At 34.8% G+C, this 9,771-nt stretch overlaps 1 protein-coding gene and 1 long non-coding RNA gene across 2 annotated transcripts; both read left to right on the top strand.

Moving 5' to 3' along the window:
* The first annotated feature begins 157 nt into the window (after window positions 1-157).
* On the top strand, window positions 158-3,648 carry LOC111375031 (probable galactinol--sucrose galactosyltransferase 2). Its single transcript, XM_022997823.1, has 10 exons — window positions 158-268; window positions 441-489; window positions 607-698; window positions 808-918; window positions 1,100-1,222; window positions 1,510-2,062; window positions 2,255-2,322; window positions 2,410-2,544; window positions 2,629-2,935; window positions 3,089-3,648. The coding sequence occupies exons 1-10, from the start codon at window positions 222-224 to the stop codon at window positions 3,443-3,445; spliced, it is 1,842 nt and encodes a 613-aa protein (XP_022853591.1). The 5' UTR covers window positions 158-221; the 3' UTR covers window positions 3,446-3,648.
* A 604-nt stretch (window positions 3,649-4,252) lies between these two features.
* Window positions 4,253-5,797, top strand: LOC111375030. The gene is made up of 2 exons (XR_002699248.1): window positions 4,253-5,292; window positions 5,459-5,797. It is a non-coding gene; the product is annotated as an uncharacterized LOC111375030 (long non-coding RNA).
* Window positions 5,798-9,771: the final 3,974 nt, after the last annotated feature.

Here is a 9,771-nt window from a genome sequence, read left to right as displayed (position 1 = left end):
GGCATTATCAATAGGGTTTGACAAATAACTAAAGCAAACAGCGCTGACATGAAGAATTCATGTCTATCATATGAATGGATTGCTGGAGTTTATAAAATTGTGAGGAAGATAAATTATTAAGGAATAAGTTGGCAAGAATTGAAACAGACTTGTTTATTGTGGTCTGATTTGTTGCAGGTGATAATGCTGTTGAAACCAACCAAGGACTTTACCTTGTTTACATGCATGCTGGGACCAATCCTTTTGAAGTCATCAACCAGGCTGTGAAGTAAGTTCTTATGAACATTTCCCACTTAGCGTTCTTGAAAAGGAGCTAGACATTTTTTGATCCATGGACATTGTAACCCAAGTGCTAACTAGCTTGGTTGTTAAGAATTTTACTGGTGATTCTTTTTGTTGCTCTAATTGTTGATACATGCGGCCTTTTTTCTATGATACAGAGCTGTTGAACAACATTTGCAAACTTTTCATCACCGAGAGAAGAAGAAGGTACGATTCTCTTCTTAAGATGTACTTCTCAGAAATGCTTGATGAATTTGACGAAGATGATGATTTTGACTTTCATTCACTTACTATACAATACTATATTTTGTACTTGATTCATAGTTGCCCTCATTTCTTGACTGGTTTGGCTGGTGCACATGGGATGCTTTCTACACTGATGTCACTGCCGAAGGTGTTGAAGAAGGCCTTAAGAGGTGAAAACTGGTGATTTTTATTTTTTAGTTTCCATACCCTAAATGAAAAATAAGGTGGGGAAGTCATGGTAAATTGAGATCCAATTTGCTAATTTATTTTATATTGCAGCTTGTCTGAGGGAGGTACACCTCCACGTTTCCTGATAATAGATGATGGTTGGCAACAAATTGGTAGTGAGGTCAAGGAAGACACTAATTGTATTGTGCAAGAAGGCGCACAGTAAGACACCTAGTCCTATATCACAAAATAAATGGTTTGGAATAACAATTAAAATTGCTTTGTAATGCTTGCATTTTAAAACATTTGTGCAGCTTGATTATGGTAAAATTTTACATATTTCTTTACACTGTGTTAACTCTTGAGCTATTGACATAGTGTTGATGCTTTTGTGCTATTTTAGGTTTGCCAACAGGCTAACAGGAATAAAGGAGAACACAAAATTCCAAAAAAATAAAAAGAATGAAGAAAATGAATCAGGCCTCAAACATGTCGTGGATGAAGCCAAGCAACGCCACAGTGTTAAGTAAGTTTCCCAGCTAGGTTTTGTAGCTCGCTATGTTTTGGAGTAAGTTTCTGCATTTTTTTTGAATTTCTATAATATCATGCGTCCTTGCCTAGGGTCAAAATGAGCATGTTTATATTGTTCTGAAATAGTATATTTTAGAATTATCATTTATTTCCTCTGTTAATCTTGTAACTAGAGTTTGTAATTGCCATTCTGCATATGCAAATGTTTACCAAGCAAGGCAAATGATTTACTATTCTAGTTAATGTTAAGTTCACTTGCTTGTTACTTCCTTTGTTCCACAGGTATGTATATGTATGGCATGCACTAGCAGGTTACTGGGGTGGAGTGCAGCCAGCCGGTCCTGGTATGGAACATTATGATACTGCTTTGGCGTACCCTGTGCAGTCTCCAGGTGTACTGGGCAACCAACCCGATATTGTTATGGATAGCCTAGCAATTCACGGTTTAGGTCTGGTGCACCCTCAGAAGGTTTTCAATTTCTACAATGAGCTTCATGCCTATCTGGCTTCTTGTGGGGTAGATGGAGTCAAAGTCGATGTACAGAATATCATTGAGACTCTTGGTGCTGGCCATGGTGGTCGAGTTTCTCTTACTCGTAGCTACCACCAGGCACTAGAAGCCTCAATAGCTCGAAATTTTCCTGATAATGGATGCATTGCTTGCATGTGTCACAATACTGATGGCATATACAGCGCCAAGCTGACTTCTGTAGTTCGAGCTTCTGATGATTATTATCCTCGTGATCCTGCTTCTCACACCATCCATATCTCGTCTGTAGCCTACAACACAGTGTTCTTGGGAGAGTTCATGCAACCTGATTGGGATATGTTCCACGTGAGTATGTCACATGAATTTAGTTTATTGATATCAAACTTGTTTCTCCAGTTAGTGTCGGATCAAGTACTGTATAATGTTTACTTATCCTCTTGACTACAGATCTGTTTAATTCTTCTATCAAACATATTTTCATTCATATATGTAATCATGAATATTCATCATATAGTGACCGGTGAACTTGTATTGCAGAGCTTACACCCAGCTGCTGAGTATCATGCTGCAGCTCGAGCTGTTGGAGGATGTTCAATTTATGTTAGGTATCTTCGTACGTCATTCTAGTTCATTCTCTGTATTTCTTTTCATTCAAAACATAACATTGAACCCTCTCCTTGCTATCTATTTAGTGACAAGCCTGGTAACCACAACTTCGAGCTTTTAAAGAAACTGGTGCTTCCCGATGGATCAGTTCTTCGTGCACAATTACCCGGGCGCCCCACCATTGACTGTCTCTTCATTGATCCTGCTAGAGACGGGACAAGGTTTGCAATGTCATTTCTCATTTGTGTCGTGTATCCTTAAGCTTGTCACCAGATAAAACTAAATTGCAATGCTCAATTATCCAGCTTACTTAAAATCTGGAACGTGAACAAATTTTGTGGAGTGGTTGGCATTTTCAACTGTCAAGGTGCTGGTTGGTGCAAGGTGACAAAGAAAACGCGAATTCATGACGCCTCTCCAGGAACTCTGTCTGGTTCTGTTCAAGCCACTGATGTGGATGCTATAGCTCAGATCGCTGGAAAAGACTGGAATGGGGATACAATAGTTTATTCCCCTAGAACAGGGGAGGTGGTTCGATTGCCAAAAGGTGCTTCACTGCCTGTTACCCTTCAAGTCCTCGAATATGAACTCTTCCACTTCTGTCCCGTCAAGGTGAGTTTTATATAGACCTAACCTCTTTTTACCAGGTCACAATTTTCATAACGGATGATTGTGAGACTTGAACTGTTTTTTTATATCACGTCGAACTGAGTTATTATTTTCATTAAAATCTAGTCTTCAATTGGCTATTGCATTAATATGTAGGATGTTACACGAAACATTTCCTTTGCACCAATCGGCTTACTTGATATGCTCAACTCTAGCGGTGCGGTGGAGCAATTCGAAGTATATCTAACGTCTCAGACGAAACCTGAGAACATTGATGGTGAAATTATCTCTGAGCTTCCTTTAAGTGAAAATATGTTACCAGTAGCTACCATTGTTCTTAAGGTGAGAGGATGTAGACGTTTTGGCGTCTATTGTTCTCAGTGTCCGATCAAATGCAAAGTGGGCAATATCGAGACCGACTTTAACTACGAAGGTGCGATTGGATTGGTGACTATGAAAATCCCAGTACCACAAGAGGAAATGTATAGATGGCCAATTGAGATCCAAATCTAAGTTCGTTAACTAATAGAAAAGTTAGAAGTCACTAAAGAAAAGATTCGTGCTCCAGAAAAAGGTTTTGTATTGTAGAGAGTGGATGGTATGTGAGGTGTAAGTTAAATGAGTTCTCATCGCAAACGATGAATGGACTCTATCAATCACTATTTTCATGTAATGAACTCCTTTAATCAATGGAAAATATTAATAATCTTCGTTTATTTTTCGCGTTGAGAATGTAATAACTTCGTACTTAAATGACAAATTTTTCATATGTTTATCTTTAATGTATTGATAATTAGTAAATAGACAGTCAAGTTCAAAATTGATTTTCAATAATTTTTTTCTACAACCAGTCAATCACTTTGTTGCCCACGACTTCTATACTTAAAATGAAACTCAAAATGTTTGTTTTTCCCTTGCTTTTGTGATTGGTTTTTATTTTTTTTAAATGTGAAATAAGTATAAAATTTTGTTTTTAGTGTGGGAAGATATAAAAAATAAATAAATGGAGAAGGTATGTCCGACTTGAAGCAAGAGAGTGGCCGTAGTTATTAAGGATAAAATAGACATTTAACTTTTGAACATCTCCTTCTTTGAGCCCATTAAATTTATAATATAATTTTCACTTTTTTTTTTTAATTACACAATCTTTAATACAATAATATCATACATAAATAAATAAATAAAAAATCCTTTCTTTTTTAACCACAAAGTTTTTAAAAGAACGCTATTCCAAAAATTATAACATCGAATAGTGGGGGTCAAACGGGGCTTAAAGTTAGCCAAATCTACTCACAAGCCATTTCTACCTCTCTACTCTCTATCATAGAAGAAGAGTTCGTCTGATAAAAATTTTATATTTCGATGTTAAATTGACGGAGAATTACAAGTTTGACAAACGAGTTTTTCATAGCGTCCTAACCCAGTTCTAAACTACAGGGCTCATAGTAGTGCTAGGTTCCTAACTAGCACCATTTATAAAAGGAAAGGAAAGCTCTTTTGTCAGGCTTGTCATTCTCCTTTGCTGGCATCGAATGACAACGCCGGTGATCGGATCTGACCGCGATTTGATCGGTAGCTGCCGGCCTCCGTAGTTGGTTTCTGAAAACTATGAAAACCCTAATTACCTATTCTACTTTGTTGGCATGAAACGACAAACGCCCGATGACTGGATCCTCTCGCGACTGAGTTCGACAACGGAACAGCGGCTTGATTCGAGCTGGTATCTTGGAACTATGGAAATCATAATATATTTTCTAATTTAACTGAGGTTTTTCGAAATTAAAATTCTTCCCTCTATTAGACTTTTCCTATACATATTAGGTTTCGCTTGTCTATTGGGATATCCTGTATTAAATCTGATGACACGACCTTTATCGAGCAGTATGTTCGAATTTAAAGCCTGTCCTTGGAATTTATTTTAATTTACATATTTAGATCTCTTTTCTCGTCGATGTTATAATTCCTTCTATGAGGTACATATGCTTTAACATTCTGTTTAAAAAATGGATGTGTTTCTTCTTCCCAACGTATGCTTGCTTCTCCTTATTTTTTTCCATTTCCGACACAGATGCAAAACAAGATTTGGCTTGTTTATGCCCAAATAAACACGTGCATGATGGCAATCATTCTTGTCCGAAATAGTGGTTGACGTGTAAAATAAAGATGAATTGATGTATCTATACTGATTTTAACTTTATGTTGCTTCCTCCAATTGCTCCTTGTATAATTTGGGGGATGCATGTTTTGGCATTAAGCTGAAGTTTACTGTCATGGAAGGTTTTTAGTTCATTTGCAAGCTGGCATCAGCAGGAGAAAATTGGTCTCTGCTTTCTTCGAGGCCAGTTAAATGACTACATCAGGTAAGGGACAATCGTTAAATCTTTACTATTCTGCCATATCTATTTGTTTTTCATTTAAGTCCATAATTTTTACCATGGACGATTATATGTATATACTCATGTACAACTGTGTGTTGACTTCTCTCCAATGCTACTTAACAATGTTCCTCGGACACTTGTTCGCAAGAGTATTGAATTCCAGGAAGTTAGAAAACGTGAAAGAGAATTTGACGCAAGCACAGTTAATGCATGGGCGCGATAAGATTTAATATGTTATATTGGAGTCTTTTGACAATTGCTGTCAAGCGGGTTTTGGTATTTACAGTTATTCACGTTGCTATTTATGGGCCTGTTTTAACTACTTTGGCAGTCAGTCCTATATAGCATTCCCCGGAGAGCCTTTTTTCGCTGTAATGCCAAACTTGATCTATGTTTTGTAATTTTCCTGCAATGAAGTCTCTCATCTCTGTATATCTCGTCTAAAGCATTGAAAATTCTTGATGATTGATATCTCTGTTTTGTTGGATATTTGAAGCATTACCCTTCCCCTAGTTTCTTTTTCTAATATTTCTGACTACTCTTGTTCTTCTGTCCACATATATGCTTTCATTATATATGCATTCTATCGGAAACCATCCTATAATTTCAATAATTGACTATGACCGCAATAAGCCTCCCATCCGATTCACTTATTCTAGAAGAGTAAAGAAGTATGACTCACCAGCTGGCAGGAAAGGGGAACTGCATTCTGTTGCAGGGGGAAAGTAGTTAGGCAGAATTAGCCCCGTTTTTTTTCCTATTTTTTGCCCATTAAAATGTAAAATATGATCGTTATCCATCACATCAAGCCATCATATTTGACTTTCTATCTCTTGTGTGGGACTCATAACGACTATATTTTTCATTCTCATTCTTACATTAATGTGGCTCAAACGGGGCCTTAGTTAGGAGAAAGTTATAAATAGAGGTAGAAGGAGAGTCTAGGGGCAAAGCATAAATTGAGAATAGAGAGGAGATGGTGGAGAGTTCCTATCTAAGTTTGTTATCCTTCTGTTCTGTAGTCAATTTCTTCAATACAATTAAAAGTTCAATTACTTATTTCTGTGTTCTTTTACAGCAGCTTCTTTTTTTTGGTCGGAGTCCTAACAGACCGCCAATATATCGTAGACTTACTAAGGCACGTGCCTAAGGGCTGCTGAGATTTGCACTTCTTAGTTATGCCTTTTGGACCTTCTCTCAACCTGCAACAGCTTTTAGGGCTGATTTATATCTCATAGCCAAGAAATTTTTAGGTTTTTAGGCTATTTTAAGCACAACTCATCCTTAGAAACTGGAAAAGAATTGGAGATTATAGAAAGAGAAGTGAAAAGCCCACATGGCCTAGCCCTTTAGTCCATCTAAAGTTTGATCCCTTCAAAGTGATGTTACAATTTTCAGGAGGCTGATGACGGGTGATTGGTGACCTACGACATTCAACTTCACACATCCTTCTTATTTTTCCTCTTGCTGTCTGTGGGTTTTTATTTCCTTTTGGAGTCGGAGCAATGAAAAATCTGGCAAGTAGTTATTTAGTTGTTTGATTTAGTTTAGCATTTTCAGTTATAGTTGTGGATTAATGGCCTGTTCGTGTGGTAGCTAATTGGTGGATCCATTTTATGCTTCTAGTTGTATATAAGACTTTTAACATTGTAGAAATGTTTTTGCTATAGATTTTTTAGATGATTTATTGTTTACTATGTAAAATTTTGTATTTTGATAGTTTGTTAGATTATTTTGGTGATTCATAGTGAGGCCTATGCCTTGCATTTCCTTATGCAAGGAAACGCCCTCATACTCAATTTAGTGCATGTTTGGCAAAGTTTATAATTGCTTATGGGTAGGTTTTATCTCTATTTTAATCCTCACATTTCCTAGGACTAACATGTTTTATCTACTTTTAACCACACATTCCGTGTCACCAAGATTTCGTGATTTGCTGATTTATTCTAATTTCAAGAGCTCAAATCGAATCGGTATAGCATGGGACCTTATAAGCGCTTAAAAGTTTAGCCAAGCAAGCACTTTTTTATACACTGTTTGCCATTTATTAGTCAGTCTTTTACCCACTAGATAATGCAAGCCGACACAAAGTCTACACTTTGTAGACATATAACGTGCAAAGTGGTATTAAAGCTCATTCCTAGTTACAATGTATATTTGCTACTTCGATAGTAAGTCTCCTCAAGTATGCTTATTTAACATCCATCTTGTTTTGTAGGACACGTGAATTGATCTTCATCAGAATTGAGTATTTGTATGTATAGGTGACTAATTTTGCTGAATTTCTGTCCATATTTTTCCAGCTTGTAACATTCAGGCGCGGACCCACATGGGGTCATGTGGGTCAAATGACCCCACAAAATTTTCCTCCGTTATTTATTATTATTATTATTTTTACCATCTATTTTGATGCACTCGTGGGAATGCCAAATAAAGTCAAAATATTGTTTTCTTAATACCATTTCGAAGTGTTCATGGCTTAGATTTTCACTCATTAATGGTGTGCAAAGTGGTCAATTATCGCAAAAGTTATGACATGTTAAAGTAGAGCATTTGAAATTAATTTTTTGAGAATTTCGATAATATTCGTTTGCGATCATGTGCTATTTGAATTCACAAATCGTTTATGTCATGGGAAAGTTTATTTCGAAAATTACATCGTTTTCATATTGAATGATCCAAATGGATATTGAAAATAGTTAAATATGTATAAAACGTACGCTTCAAAAAAGACGTTTAACTCGTTTCTTGTTTTAAAAAATTCAATTAATTATTATTTTTGCATGATAAATTTTTCAATATAATTTATATCGTTTTATTCGGAAGTCTTACATGAAATATGATGTAAATTTTTTAGGTCGTTACGGAATAAATGCAATTTGAATTACTTTTGAATTATATTTGTTTTAAATTTGAATTTCATTTACTTTTTGAACTAAATTTGAATTTTATTTCAATTCATTTAATTTCTATATTCAATTTAATTTACTCAAGGTTAGTTTAGCATTTGTCAATAAAATGATAAATAAAACTATACAAGTAGCAAATTTTATTTAATAATATTAATAATGATGTAATTATATGATGTTTTCAAAGTGTCAAAATACATATAAATTTATTTTCATTGATATTATGTTGTTTATTAAAAAAATTATTTTTAAAATTTTGACCCCACAATACTAAAGGTCTGGCTTCAACCCTGGTAACATTTGTCTTGTCTTGTCATCGGTGAAATTGTGAGTTATCTTCCCTTGAAGTTCTGTGCCTTTAGCCTGTTAAAGTTTCCATGCACGAATGAGCTTAGAAATGATTGATCCCTTCTTTAGAGGAAGCTTTTGCATTGGGGAGATTCTGTGTTGATGGGTAAGCAAGTTAAAGAGAGTTCTCGTGCTGAATCATGGTTGGACTCTTTGTTGATAACTGTTTTTATGCAGTAAGTGTTCATGAAAGTGTATTTTGATTAAAACCTCCATAAGTGTACGATTCGTTAAAAAGTAATAAAGTGGACTTGAGTTCAAATATCATTCCATGGGAATTGATTTAGTTCAATTTTTATTATCGTGACTATAATCAAAACAAGAATAACAATATGTGTTTGTTGTGATGAATTATTACTGGAGTAAGTTAAGTATATAATTATGAATGAATTAACCAAAATAAATATAAATTATACTTAATGAAAGTTGATGTGTTTTAATGAAAAACATGTACTAGGATCTCAAATTCCCATGCAATAGTCATTTTTTAACTTTAATTCTACATCTTAACAGTGAGATTGAATTTTGACGAATCAATGTTACCACTTTATTCAACAATCTTTTTCGAGTAATATCAAACCTATTCTCATATATGACTTGATTACATTTCCTACAATGAATGTGAGCGTACAAGAATGTATGAATTTTTTTACGAAAGCTTAAAGATTCACATAATTCATAGCTATATATTTCTATTTCAATTGCACCTTATGACGATTTGTTTCACATTGAGACTATTTTCTTTCTTTCAAATGCATAAAATAAGTCATCACATTTAAACAATTATCGTGTACAATAATAGTGAAGAAAAAATTCATATAAATCATTCAATATCCAAAAACGTGTTTTTGATGTCAAATATGTAAAACTAAAGATTAGAAATTTATATCACATCGTTGATCATTTTCTTGACGCAAATAAATGAAGCCTAACATGTTAGGAAGAATAAAACAAAAGAAATATTGAAGAATCGATATCATCAAATTATATATTGAACTGAATTTTCGGGTCTTTAAATCAATCTCGTGCTTCTTGCCTTCTTTTATGCTTTAAAATGTCTATGAATGTATTATGATGCATCCTCCCCTATTTATGGACAGCCCTAGGTCTTAAAAGACGTCTCAAGATTTGTGTCCACAAGAATTTTAGTCATAGAAGGAAACCAAAAGTTTTCGTCAAAATTAATATAGTACAAATCAATGCT

Source organism: Olea europaea, unplaced genomic scaffold (genome assembly GCF_002742605.1).
Source record: "Olea europaea var. sylvestris unplaced genomic scaffold, O_europaea_v1 scaffold1328, whole genome shotgun sequence".
Classification (NCBI taxonomy): domain Eukaryota; kingdom Viridiplantae; phylum Streptophyta; class Magnoliopsida; order Lamiales; family Oleaceae; genus Olea; species Olea europaea.
This window is presented reverse-complemented; position numbering and strand designations above follow the sequence as displayed.

Coding starts and splice junctions, on each gene's coding strand:
- LOC111375031 (XM_022997823.1), top strand. CDS start 222: ATGCATGCTGGGACCAATCCTTTTGAAGTCATCAACCAGGCTGTGAA. Junction 269..440: donor GTCATCAACCAGGCTGTGAA/GTAAGTTCTTAT, acceptor TCTATGATACAG/AGCTGTTGAACAACATTTGC. Junction 2,545..2,628: donor CCTGCTAGAGACGGGACAAG/GTTTGCAATGTC, acceptor TCAATTATCCAG/CTTACTTAAAATCTGGAACG.